The sequence below is a fragment of the Pseudophryne corroboree genome, chromosome 3, assembly GCF_028390025.1.
Source record: "Pseudophryne corroboree isolate aPseCor3 chromosome 3, aPseCor3.hap2, whole genome shotgun sequence".
Lineage (NCBI taxonomy): Eukaryota > Metazoa > Chordata > Amphibia > Anura > Myobatrachidae > Pseudophryne > Pseudophryne corroboree.
Genome location: NC_086446.1, coordinates 357855645 through 357870196, shown reverse-complemented (window position 1 = coordinate 357870196; position 14552 = coordinate 357855645). Strand labels below are relative to the sequence as shown.

At 44.4% G+C, this 14552-nt stretch overlaps 1 protein-coding gene across 3 annotated transcripts in view; it reads left to right on the top strand.

The window, feature by feature from the left end:
* Positions 1 to 8628, top strand: part of LOC135055576 (keratin, type I cytoskeletal 47 kDa-like) — a 38899-nt gene extending 30271 nt beyond the window's left edge. For 2 of the 3 annotated variants that reach the window (XM_063959808.1, XM_063959806.1), the window contains 3 exons: positions 2853 to 3070; positions 3482 to 3543; positions 8403 to 8628. In XM_063959808.1, the coding sequence (XP_063815878.1) occupies positions 2853 to 3070; positions 3482 to 3543; positions 8403 to 8506 (384 nt within the window). In that variant the 3' untranslated portion in view covers positions 8507 to 8628. The remainder of the gene's footprint in view (positions 1 to 2852; positions 3071 to 3481; positions 3544 to 8402) is intronic. The other variant, XM_063959807.1, reaches the window with a different exon arrangement.
* Positions 8629 to 14552: the final 5924 nt, after the last annotated feature.

Genomic DNA, 14552 nt, shown 5'->3' with positions numbered 1-14552 from the left:
CTACGTTTCCGAGTGCTGCTGCTTGTCTGATGTTTTGACTACCGCATGTATATATAATATGTATATATAACACCCATGGACGGCGGCACTTCGGTAATAAATCCACAAACTGCAGAACACTGCAACATTTCGATGTATTAAGTACATCGTCGTCAGGCACACGTGCCTGACAACATCGAAACGTTGCAGTATTCTGCAGCTTGTGGATTTTTTACCAAGTGCCGCCGTCCATGGGTGTTGTAATATGGGCTCATCAGTGTGAGTACCTCCAGAGGGCACCGGGACTTTCCTTCTAGTTAACGGATGTGCTGCCCGCATCCAACATGTATATTATACACAAACATACACATAATGCATATACATTATATGTTTACATCTACACACACACACACACACACACACACACACACACACACACACACGTACATAGTGTGTGTGTGTGTGTGTGTGTGTGTGTGTGTGTGTGTGTGTGTGTGTGTGTGTGCATATATGTATAAACATCACAAAACAGAACCATACATTCCAATTTAAGATAAAAAAAAACTGGAAAAAAATCCAATACAGCCAGCTTACTTTTTTCTCTGCTGCTGGCAGGCTGAAAGTGACAGGAGAGTGAGAGCTCCTTCTTTCACTCACGCACCCTCCGCTGGTGGCTCCACACAGTCCACACTTCTTCCCTGCACTGCAACCTGCGCGCCCAACCAATGACTGAGCCGCAGGCTGCACCTTTAGTGTACACTCCAGAGCTGTCCAGTACTTCTATGCGGCGCTGGCGCCGCAGCTGTTAGGTTGCCATGGCAACCTATGGAGAGCCGTCGGAAGTGCAGCGCCACAGATTGGAGATCCAATCTGTGTGCGGGCACAGGGGGGCCCTTTTGGAAAGGGTGGCCTGGGGTACTTACCCCCAGAGCCCCCCCCCCTTAATCCAGCTCTGAACCCAGGACTTACTCAGCTGCTGCAAACACTTCAGCATGTCCGTGACCGGAATTGACATCAGGAACCTTCCCTGCAAACACATAGACATGCCTGTGTTTTTCCAACAACTCCCAAAAAAACGATCAGTTGGCACCCACAAACGGCTTCTCCCTGTCAATCTCCTTGCGATCGCCCGTGCTAATGGATTCTTTACACAAACTTATCACTGAGCGGCAATCCGCTTTGTACCCGTGCGACACCGCATGCGCATTGTGGTGCATACGCATGCGCAGTTTAGACCTGATTGCCCGCTGTATGAAAACGCAGCCTAGCGATCACAACTGAATTAGGCCCAATGTCATGATGTCAAATGTGCTGCAAAAAGAAGGAAATGAGCAGGAAGTTGAGCATCTCTCCAGGCATCCGGGAGCCCCTCAAACCACCCTATAAGATGGACATACATAGGTGTCACATGAGCAGAAACTGTGCTGCTCACCCTGTCTTGTGCCATGGGCTACAGCACCAGTTTGCTATAGCCTTGACCTCAAACACAGTAACATTAGCACCAGGCATACAGTATGTCAGGACAAATAAGTGTACAGTTATGCCTTACAATAGTTTTGGATGCAGAATGGTACTTTTAGTAGGATATGCTAAAGTTGCATTATGCTATTTTTACACAATATAAAAATGGAATGAAATGTCATATACACATGATAGAATAGTGTTACACATGCAGAAGTTGCATATCAATATAGATTGTAGTTAAGTAAAAACAAATACAAAATATACATAATAAAAGTAAATACAAACATCTGTGGTTTTCCCTTCTAACAATCATATACTGTATGAATCTTCTTTCCTGTAGTAGTCCAAAGTGAAATGTCAGTTAAGTAATGGAGATGGAAAGCCGCAACTACATATAATACATATAGACGTATCACCAATGATTTAAGTACTGGGGGGCTGTAGTAGTCATCACCATATATATACTTTTGCACTATGTACCGACACTTGCAAGAAATAAGCCAGCAAATAGGTGAATCTGCAGATGCATTCATGTCTATGTTGCAGTTATGTGAACATCCTGTCATGTGCTTACTGTTTGCTTATCTATCTTGCCAAGTCCTCATTCTGCTTTTTTTCAGGCGTTTTTGTCAAAGATAGACAAAAGTGTACATACAGACATACAGTAAGACCAGTTCTAAATGATACTGACTGTGCTGGAACTACAGTATATTTAACACATTTGGAAGTAATAGCTATGTTGCCATCTGATCTTTTTATTCTGACTTTTTATTTTACCTACTAAAATCATACTTGCCTACTCTCCCGGAATGGCCGGGAGGCTCCCGAAAATCGAGTTACCCTCCCGGCCCCCCGGAAAAGAAGGCAAATCTCCCGATTTTGCAGGTTCCCCCCCTGCCCGTCCGCCCACTTAGTGAGTAAAGTGGGCGGTACGGGCAGTCGATGACGCGATTAATGCTGAATTGCATCATTATAGCCATGCCCCTGCTGTATAATGCTGGTAATCGCGGCATTACAGAGCAAGGGGGCATGGCTTAAATGAAGTACCACACTAACCCCGCCCTGTTCCGCCTCCACGCCGCCCCCATTCTGCATCTGCACCGCCCCTATGTACGTCATAGGCCTGCCCCGCCCCCCTGCTGAGCCGACCTGGTTGCTCTCTCTCGGAGAGAGCAGCCAAGATGTCGGCATGTATGACTAAAATCCCAAACCAATTGAACTGGTTTATATCTTCTCACCCAGTCAAGTACATTAGCAAAAAGCAGTACAATGTTTTTCTCAGTAAGGTTAAATGGGCAACTACCTTGGTCTTTCTTTCAATATTACTATGTCCTGTACAAAACTCAGAAGTTTTTCAAGGTCATAGATGAGGTGACATAAAAGAAAAAAACGGTTTTTATTTTCCACAGAAAAAATCCCTTGAATCAACATTGGCAGAAACAGAAGGCCGATATTGTGCTCAGATTGCGCAGATACAAAACATTATCAGTGGCGTGGAGGAACAACTGAGCCAGATGAGGTTTGATATGGAACGTCAGAGTGATGAGTACAGGCAGCTGCTGGATATCAAAACCCGTCTGGAGCAAGAAATTGAAAAATATCGTCAGTTGCTGGATGGAGAATTCGGGTAGGAACTCCAAGCATCCTAAAATTACGGGCTATTATCACACTCACTGTAGAACCAGTATCAGACAGGGATTTGAAGGGCCCACTGGAGAAATGCAGTGGCTTATGTTTTGGTGTGTGGCCAGCCACCATGTTGGATTGCCTAACATTTAGAGAGTGCATGGGCTGGGCCCCTTGATAAATATATATATATATAGTAAATATTGCTTGTGCCTAAAATGAAAATGTAGAAAATACACCGTAGTCCTGTGAACTATAAGGTAACATATGTATAATGTATAGTTCAAGTGCACAGTCTGAAACCTGATCCCTAGAGGAGGAGTTGGGCAGTGGGGCCACCAGGGGTTTCTCATGTATCCCGGTGGGCCAATTCAACACTGTGTAGGACTAACACGTTATGTCTGCATTGAAGGTCATCATCACAGGGAGTCTCTTCTTCATCTTCAAAAGCAGTTTCAGTGGATTCTTCTAAAGGTAAATAATACCACAAGAACTACTGAAAATAGGCCAAGCATTTATGTAATAACTTTGTCAACTACAAATATAAATATCACATATTTTACCAAATCAAACATCATGTAAAAATACAATCATTTATATAGGTTAGGTGCATGTAAAACATGCATTTTACACAGGGGTTAGTAGCAAAGACACTCTCAATATATATATATGGGGGGGGGGGGTTCAATTAGCCACAGTAATTTAGCATGGCTACTTCATCCCCTGGGAGTTATACAATTAGCCTCAAAGCCGGGCCAGAAGCAGGTGAAATCCCTGACAAATTACCTGTTTTCGTGATTGTGGCCGCAAATACCCATGGTTGAGGGAACTTGTCCCAGATCCTATGTGTTTTTGTTTGAAAATAGGGTTGTATTTGGGGGGGGGGGGGGGGGGGGGAAACAGGCTGCAATGAAACTGCCCAAAATAAATATTGGTAAAAAAAAACTCAATACAGACAGTGTTTTATTTTTTATTTTTATTGTAGCACAATTGAATTCTCTCAATAGGCTTCTACCCAAGGGCACAGCTACCATAGGTGCAGGGAGTACAGCTATTTTGGGGCACAGAGCAGAGAGGGGTCCACCTTCCCTGTCAAAGTTACATGTGTTATGTACATTTTGTGTGATACATTAGGAGCCCTTACAAACTTTTTCCTTGGGGTTGGTCTACCATATATTTAGTTAGGCCCCAGGACCTGCTCATTGTAATGTAGTATAAAATTAAGTGTAGAGTACTATAATGTTATATAATAAGAACAGGGGGCACTGTAATGTTACATAATATTAACTGGGGAAACTTTAATGTCATAATATAAATTGGGGGTACTGTGTTGCATGATGTGTATTGGCAGCCCTGCAATGTGACATAATGTCAACTAGGGCACTATTATGGTTTTATAAAAATAAACTAGAGCACTACTATGGAGAATAACATCCACTAAAGCTCTTCCGTAGATCAGAAAATGAACTAGGGCACCAAAATGGGTCATAACATTAACAACTGCTGCGTAGAGGTGTCTCTCTAGAAGCACTGGGACAGCGGAACCTTCAAAATGGTGCTAAAGTTCTGGCTATGCCCCTGCTCCTACCACTAGGCACTTATTTTCATAGACTGTCTAACAATGAGCAAAATGATGCTCTTAACACAGTCTTCCTGGCCCAGCAAGTCAAAGATCTACTTTGCCTGCATGTATCAAATAGCAGCATACATTTCAACATCTTCTCACAAAATAAAGTACAAATGTGTAACCAAGTACAGATTTGGCATGTGGCACAACAGGTCTATAGCTAAAGGTTTTATCTTTTTCCGTGATCTTTTATGTTAAATGTTGTTTATTTCATCTCCAAAGTAAATTTATGGAATTAGAGAATACTTATGCTTAGTGAGATAGAAAAACCAGGACATCAATATGACCTGAACTGAGACAATACTATGGCAACTGGCAACAATATCTACATCTCAGTGCTGCATCTCTTCATAATTATAATCAGTTATTAGGCATACAGATGTGTCCACATACATCTTTGCTATATCCCAACATGTATGGCACAGTTTTGCTTGCTATAGACTAAGAGATTTAGCCATGTCTTGTGATTTTTCTTAATTTGCTTCTTGCCCCTGGCAGAGAAAGCTGAGCGGGACCCGGCTCCAGTGATCAGCTGTGTGTGTCCGGTGGACACACAAGCTGACCAAAGTGTTAAAAAAATAAATAAATAAAAAGTTAAAAAAAAATCATACTCACCTGTCCTTGGAGCCGGTGTCCGCTGATCTGGTGAGCGCTGCCGGGCGCCGGGTCCCCCATATGCTGCGAGGTGACCCCGGTGCTGTAAAGTGACGCTACAAAGCGGCATCACTCTTTACAGCACCGGGAGTCACCGCAGCACACAGAATCTGGTACCTGGCAGCCCAGCAGGAGCAGCACGGACTGACTCCCTGGACTAGTAAGAATATTGACCTGCTGGGAGGGGGGTCCACGGCACATGGGGGTAGTCTCAACTGTGGGGTGGGGTTGGCGACGGTCAACCCCCTGGTTTTACGAAAAAATACCCCGATGATGCTGCGGAGTGTCATTGCAGGGACAGAGCTTGCTCACAAGCTCTGTCTCTGCATGTGATAGCGGTTACATTCCTGCGATGTAATCAATTATCGCAGTGCGAGTTTATTGATTTTAAGGATGTGGATGGTGATAAAATTAGCATTATCTGTTTCCATATTTTTGTTTTAAATTGAGTAATTTTTATTATTTAATACATAAAAAATAATCTGAAATACAATACCAGACTAACAAACACACAAGACCATACAATAAAATATACTAAGCAGTACAAGTCACAGGCATAAAGCCAATATGCAAACCAATGGGCATGATGTACTAAGGGAAAAAGCGGTAAAACCCCCGTTTTCAAGGGGTTTACTGCATTTTCAAATGTACTAAGACCCAGCTGCCAGGTTTACGCAGCCGAGGATATCGCCATCTTTTGATGGCATACCCTATAGAAGCCTATGGGCTTCTTTTCCGCCAGACACCGCCACCCCGCACCACTCACAATGACCCCCGCCCCTTGGATACCTGTGGTGCAGCCTCCCTCCTCCTTCTCCCCCGCAGCACAGCCTTGTCTCCTTCCAGCTTCATGGGGAGGAGGAGGAGCACAGGGACTCCCAGCACACATCACCTCCCGCTGCTGGAAGGTGACGGAGGCCGGCACAAACCCTTTACTCGGGAGTATCACTGATCGCAGGGCATCCTCTGGTTTTGCAATGCGATACTAAACGCATATGTTAGTACATATGCAATTAGCATTGTTACAATTACCGGTGATGACCCGCGATCAGTGATAGTACATCGTACCCAGTATCTAGTCTACACTGTACTTGACAAAAGAAAAATACTGCTAAAACAATTATTCCCCTAATAAACTGATACACTCCTTATTCTTCATCGAGTCAATCAGAGTCAGAATAGTTAAAACCATCTATGAAGATATTGAGGATGGGAAAATTGTCGTTGGTACGAAAGTTAGTGACGTTGTACAGAAGCAGTGAAGTAAAGCTCAGCAGAAGTTTCGGAAATATTGAGAAACCTTCCTCAAAGAGCAGCTTTTGTCCCTTTCACAAATGCTTTTTGTTTACTCTGCATATTCTGGTAGCAAGAAGTGTGGTCTGCGTAACTTTACATACTGCTACATGTTATATTGTTGTTAAACCAAGTATGTCTATCTAGAACTTGTGAGCAGCCAACAAACACAATTTTTCAATTCAACATGATTTAATCTAGAAATCGGCCCATATTCCAAGCTTAGAGAAAACTTTGGACCCTGGAACTGATTCAGAGTTGTAAGCAAAGCCAAAAACATGTGCAGAAAGAGTTAGATTTGGGTGGAGTGTGATCAAACTGAAATATAAATTGCAGTTTAAACATACTTATGTCCAGTATTTGTGTGCTGCATGCAAAAAAAGAACATATTTACCCTGCACAGAAAAAATATAACCCACCTAAATCTAAATCACTCTGCACATGTTATATCAGCCCCACTAGTGGTGCAACTTATTATGTGCTTTTTGGCTTTACTTGCAACTCTGAATCAAGCCAACTTGTTCATCCAGTTCCACTTTCACTAAGAAAAATACAAACAACCCTGAAATATTATGAAAAAATCTTTAGTTTAAGTAATAAACATTTGTTCCAGCTAGGGTGCTCTGCAATAGCGATGGGAGAATAGTGTCTGTACTTATACTTGTGTGTAAGCCTTCTTCAGAAGCTCAGGTAGACGTGGCAAGAGTCTTCGCTGTTAATAGCTGATAATAGTTATAACCAGCCATGTAAATGGCAAGAAGGGGAATGAAGGAAAAAGAGTTGAAAAAGTGTAGTAGTTGAGAGAGAAATAAGGAGAGACGAGGAGAAGAAAGAAAACGAGACAGAATCAAGCAATATCAGTGCTTGCCCCCCTTCATAACACATATGCATACCTACAAAAATTTGAATGAAATTATAATGTCAGTGATAAAGGAGAGTGGCCACAGAGTGGCCACACCACAGTGGGGTCAAAAAAATAACAAATAATTAGACTGCGCAGCAATATCCAAAACAGCTGCCCTCTTGGGGACATGAGAGTCTTTACCAATCACCTAATAAATGTTTATAAAAAGTGGAAAAGGATCCAAAAATGGTAAGTATCAGGGTCACGGTTAGGGCCAGGGGGGGGGGGGGGGGTTAGGCATTAGCAGCGATGGGAGTTAGCCATAGCCGCCAACCCCTGAGTCTTAACCCTAGCCACCACCCATGGAGTCTTAGCCTTAGCCGCCACCCCCAGAGTCTTAGCCCTAGCTGCCCCCCAGGCAGGTTAGGGTAGCGGACAGGAGATGTGTAAAATAATTACCCTGTCGGCATTCTCAATGTCAGGATTCTGGTGTCTGTGATGTAACCACCGATTTCGGACGATAAACGGGACTGTTTTTTATGATTTTGCTTCTCCTGCCTGAGGCAGGTGAAAAAAAATCCCAGATAAACCATGTCTTATCAGGGCTAATTGAATCACCCCTAGCAAGACAATTACTCACGATCGCAGGTAATTGAATACTGGCCTGTGTATTCATCAACTCCATACCAACTGCACATGCTCCTTATTGTCCTGTAGTCTCAAAGATAAAGAGAGAGAAGACCAAAGTGCAACACAGTATGGTAAAAAAAAGATCACCATTTATTTTGACAGCACACACATCTAGGTTGGGGAATAAATCTAGCTGCTTCTTAAAATTAGCATAGATACAGAAGAATAAGAAAGATAAAATAGTGTGATTGTTGAAATCTAATTTCATCTGTATTTTGCTTTCAGATCCAAACAGAACCAGAAACATTAAGACCATTGTTGAAGAAATTGTGGATGGAAAGGTTGTCTCATCAAGGGTTGAACAGGTTGAAGAAAAGGTCAAATACTGAGAGAGGACGCTGTGGCCAGAAGACAGTGGTGTTGGCTTATGGGGCACTTCTATTCTAATCCTTTAATAGAAAGAGATGTGAAGTTTATTCATTTGATTCAATAAAACCTTTTCTGCATTTTACCTTCTAGTAATGCATTTTCTCCCAAGGGTTATCAGTAAATATTGTTATAAAATAAACCTTCAAATGCCCAAGCAATTTTCAATTAGAGATATCAGCTTAACTTCCTAAAAACAGAAAGATAAACCATAGAACAATGCGTGATGAGTGATGAACCCCAAAATCAATATAAAAATTCACATAAATAGAAGCAAAAGTAACAGAACGATTTTTGTCTAATGAATTTATATGTAGAATATTTGCCAACACCTATGTGACTTCATATATATATATATATATATATATATATATATATACAGTATATAAAACGTGTGTGTGTGTGTGTGTGTGTGTGTGTGTGTGTGTGTGTGTGTGTGTGTGTTGGAGCAATTTACACCAAACTTGGTGCACATGTCACTTACAATCTGGGAACAAATACAGTGTGGGGGTAAGACACCCCTAGCACCCCCAAGGTTGGGGGAGGGAAGGGGGTGACATGTAAAAATGCATAGTTTTTGGGAATAACTCTGGAATGCCTGGAGCAATTTACACCAAACTTGGTACACATAGGTCTTACAATCTGGAAAGAAATACTGTGGAAGTAAGACACCCTTAGCACCCCTAGGGGTGGTGGTGGGAAGGGGGTGACATGAAAAAATCCATAGTTTTTGGCATAACTCTGGAATGCCTGTAGCAATTTACACAGAGGCAAACATGGGTAGGGTCAAAAGCACCCAAGTGTAAGGGCAGAGGCATCCATGGGTAAGGGCAGAGGCACACATGGGTAGCGGCAGAGGCATCCACGGGTAGGGGCAGAGGCACATATGGGTAGGGGCAGGAGAACCCATGGGTAGGGGCAGAGGCACCCATGGGTAGGGGAAGAGGCACACACGGGTAGGGACAGAGGCACCCACATTAAAGTATAGAGGCACACACAAGTAGGGGCAGAGGCACCCACGGGTAGGGGCACAGCCACCCACGGATAGGGGCAGAGGCACCCACAGGTAAGAATAGAGGCACACACAGGTAGGAGCAGAGGCACACATGGGAATGTGCATGGGCATAGGCATAGGGGTAGGAGCAGAAGCACCTATGGGTAAGGGCAGATGCACACACGGGTAAAGGCAGAGGCACACACGGTTGGGGCAGAGGCATACTTTAGTGTCGAAGCTAAGCAAGGAGACCTAGGGCCCTTTGACTTAGAGTCAGCCTGCAAATCTAACATATTTAACATACAGTGGGTGGAGCTTGGCATGTCCTCCCAGCATTTACAGCACTGAGCAAGGTACTGTAGCATCAGAAGTGGGACGGAGCAGAGAAGGAGGCGGATTATTCTTCTCAGCACCAGCATTTTTACAGCATTAATCCGGTGAAACCCAGAGGTGCGGCCTGACACAGGTTGGTATTATTCTTTAAATTCCATAGCGAAGCACGGGTATTCAGCTAATATATATATATATATATATATATATATATATATAAATCCCCATGTATGTGCGCACATATACAGTGCCAAGGGAGACGTGGAGAGGGAGAGAGAGAGAGGCATAGAGAGGGGAGTGGGACATGGGATGAGAGAGAGGGGGGCATGGGGAGAGAGAGGGGGGGGCATGAGGAGAGAGAGGGGGGGGCATGGGGAGAGAGAGATATATCAGCAGTAGCACAATTGTCAGGTCTCTAGGTTTGTCTGTCCCCGGCGGGGGCGCTAGTGGGTCAGTGTTGCTCTGGTGGATAAAACGTGGAGGCAATATAATAGTCTTGCGCATGGGCGCTGATGTTTTATTGTTACTGAGCAAATTGGATAACACAGTATAACAGAAAACCGGTGATGGAATGACAATGGTGATAACTGGATTAAATAGCTGAGGTCTCTTGCAAATGAAATGTGAAATAACAAAACTGAAGGCAGATGATATAACTAAAGTCCAATAGTACTTGATAGCACACAGTCTCGGTATAACGTAAAATTGAATAACTTGAAAGATGAAACTCCGGTAAGTGTAAGAAACACTCAGTCTCTATAAAGCACACAAGTCAAGATAGTTTTACAAGGCTCAAGCAGGAAACAGTCTCTAAGCCATCATTAAGAATACTGTTGGAATGCACAGATGGAACACAGATAGCCAGTGTATAAATGAGATGGTAATACGAACACCTGAGGAGAGTCTCTGCTGCTGGTGATTGTGGCTGAATGGAATTGGAGTCCGGAGTTAACAGGAGAGCTGTGAGAATGAAGACTGGAGCAAATGGAAGTAACCATGGGGATCGCTGGAAACAGGAACCAGAAGAACTAAGGCACACGGTGTGTGACTTGTTGTCCGAGGCAATGTGAGAGAGCCACAAGCTGGAAGTTCTACCTCCTGCCCAGCAGTGATTGGACACAAACTGCAGGCAGAGATATTAGCTGGATTGAACATCTCAATCAGCTGCGTGCAGGTGCCATGGTAACGTCCACACAGGCTGGACATCGGCACGCCGCAAAACCCGCACAGGACCAGACTCAGGAGTACTCAGCAATGTGAAATAGAACGCTCGCGGTTACTACACCCATGCAGCCGCAACTGGGGCCAAGACCTCCGGAGGCCCGCACACCAGCGCGCTGGTAGTGAGGCGTAGCAGAGCGCTGATTCCTGACAGTACACCCTCCTTTATGGGTGAGCACCGAACACCCACGAGGCTTGGCAGGGAAGAGTCTGTGGAAGACGTGGAGCATGTACATCCGTGGCGTCGACCCAACTCCTCTCTTCAGGACCATATCCAGACCAGTCAATGAGATATTGCAGATGACCATAACGATGTCGGGAGTCTAATATCTTTTCCACCTCGTATTCCACGCCCCGATGAGTTCGTACCTTGGGAGCTGCTGGAAGCGTTCTCTGGAAACGATTGAGAATTAGTGGTCTGAGGAGAGAAATATGGAATGAGTTGGGTATTTTCAAAAAGGCAGGCAGTTTCAACTTATAAGCCACCGGATTAATAACACTTTCTACTGGAAACGGTCCAATAAACCGTGGCGCAAACTTCATTGAGGGGACTCTGAGCCGGAGATTACGGTAGATAACCAAACCTTATCGCCCGGTTTCAAACTAGGAACTGCTCGCCTCTTCCGATCAGCGAACATTTTATACCGTTGAGAAACTTTCTTAAGAGATGAATGGATCTCTTTCCAAATTTGAGCGAACCGCTGGAGAGCAGAAGCAGCCGCAGGCACATCTACGGCAGGAAGTTCTTGAAAATCTGGTACTCTAGGATGCTGACCATAAACTGCGAAAAAAGGAGTTGTATCAGTTGAAGTATGATAACGGAAATTATGAGCAAACTCTGCCCATGGCAACAATTCTACCCAGTCATCCTGTGAAGAAGAGATATACAGTCTCAAATAGGTCTCCAGTTCTTGATTTACCCTCTCTGTCTGCCCATTTGTTTGAGGGTGATAGGCCAAAGAGAACTTCAGTTTTACCTGTAGCGCTGAACACAGAGCCCTCCAAAACTTGGCCACAAATTGTACTCCTCGGTCGGATATGATTTCTGTTGGAAGTCCATGTAACCTGAATATTTCACGAAGAAACAACCGAGCCAACTTTGGAGCAGAGGGTAATCCCATGAGTGGAATGAAGTGTGCCATTTTTGAAAACCTATCGACTACTACCCAGATGGTGTCATACCCTTTGGATGGAGGGAGATCAGAAATAAAGTCCATCGACAAATGGGACCAGGGGCGCCTAGGAATGGAATTGGGTATCAATTGGCCTGCAGGAGCCTGACGAGAATTTTTATGCTGAGCACATTTGGGACATGAAGCTATGAACTCTTGAATATCTACCTTCATACGAGGCCACCAATATGTTTGAGACAGAAACTTAAAAGTCTTTAGGACCCCAGGGTGACCGGTAAACTTGGACGTATGAGCCCAAGACAAAAGGTTTGGACGAAGCTCCGGAGAGACAAACATCTTGCCTGGAGGCGGGACTTGCGACATCCCTGTAGCTGCAAAAACCACCGGATTTAATACTGGTCGAGCAGCCTGTTCTGCAGATTCCTCGCTTGAGCTCATGGAGCGAGACAAAGCATCCGCTTTGACATTTTGTGAGCCTGGTCTAAACATCAACTTAAAATCAAAGCGAGAAAAGAATAGAGCCCACCTTGCTTGCCGAGGATTCAGACACTGTGCGGCTTTCAAGTAGAGAAGGTTCTTGTGATCCGTGTAGATGGTAATGGGAAATCTCATACCCTCCAGCAGATACCTCCATTCTTCAAGGGCCAATTTGATTGCTAATAACTCCTGGTCGCCAATGGTATAGTTCATTTCTGCAGATGAAAACCTACGAGAAAAAAACCCACAGGGGTGAGTCTTACCATCACTGCCAACTTGGGACAGGACCGCGCCCACGCCAACCGTTGAAGCGTCCACTTCCAAGATGAAGGCTTTACTGACATCCGGCCGCTGTAACACAGGAGCTGAAATAAAAGCTTGTTTTATTTTGTGAAAAGCGGACAGTGCGTCGTCAGACCATTGGGAAGGATTTCCCCCTTTCCGAGTAAGGCAGGTAATTGGAGCTATTAGTGTGGAAAAGCCTTTAATAAACTTTCTGTAGTAATTAGCGAAGCCAATGAAGCGTTGAACTGACTTGAGTGTTGTTGGAAGAGACCAGTTTTCTATAGCTTCCAGTTTAGCTGGATCCATTTGAAGGTCTGTTCCGGAAATGATGTATCCTAAGAAAGATATTGAAGAAGCTTCAAATGTGCATTTGGACAACTTGCCATACAGATGATTCCGTCGAAGACGTTGCAGAACCTCCTTCACCTGTTGGCGATGAGAGACTAAATCACGGGAGAATATCAAGATGTCATCAAGGTAAACTACCACACATTTATACAGGAGATCTCTAAACACTTCGTTGACAAAGTTTTGAAACACGGCCGGGGCATTACTTAAACCGAAAGGCATCACTAGATAATTATAGTGGCCGTCACGAGTATTGAAGGCGGTTTTCCACTCATCACCACTTCGAATCCTGATAAGGTTGTAAGCCCCGCGAAGATCCAGTTTCGTGAAGATGGAAGCCCCTCTAACTCTGTCAAACAGCTCAGTGATAAGAGGTAACGGGTAGCTATTTTTGATCGTGATGTCATTTAAACCCCGATAATCAATACAGGGGCGAAGTCCTCCATCTTTCTTCTTGACGAAGAAGAATCCAGCACCAGCTGGGGAAGTGGATGGACGGATGAACCCTTTCTGTACATTTTCCTTTATGTATTCACTCATTGCTTGAGTTTCTGGGACTGAAAGACGGTATGTACGCCCTCTAGGCAGCTTGCTCCCTGGAACCAGGTCGATGGGACAATCCCACTCTCGATGGGAAGGCAAGACATCTGCTGCTTTCTCACTGAAGACGTCAGTGAATTCCTGATAGGCCTCCGGGAGGCCAGACTGATACTTTACACCAGAAGACTTTATCGGAAACACTTGAGCCAGACAGGACTGACGACAGGAGGAACTCCATGATGTTAACTGCAATGTGGACCAGTCAAATTGCGGATTGTGCAGTTGGAGCCAAGGCATACCCAGTACTATCTCATAACCCGCTTTGGGTATAACCAGGAACTCAATGAGCTCAGAATGCAGGAAGCCTACTCCTAGAACTACTGGCTTGGTTTGCTGAAAGATGGAACCTTCAGAAATACGGCTTCCATCCACGGCCATGAGATAAACTGGACGACACAGCTTAGTCACTGGGAGATGAAGTCTATCTACTGCAGCTTGCGTGATAAAATTCCCAGCCGCACCACAATCCACTAAGGCAGACAAAGATTGGAGTACCTCAGACCTTTCCAAGGTGACAGGTAATATAAGATCCTGAGATGAAGGAGATTTATTCAAAAGCCCTAACTTGACTTCTCCTCTACAAGTTAGGACGGCGTTTCCCGGCCGAGCAGGGCAGGAACC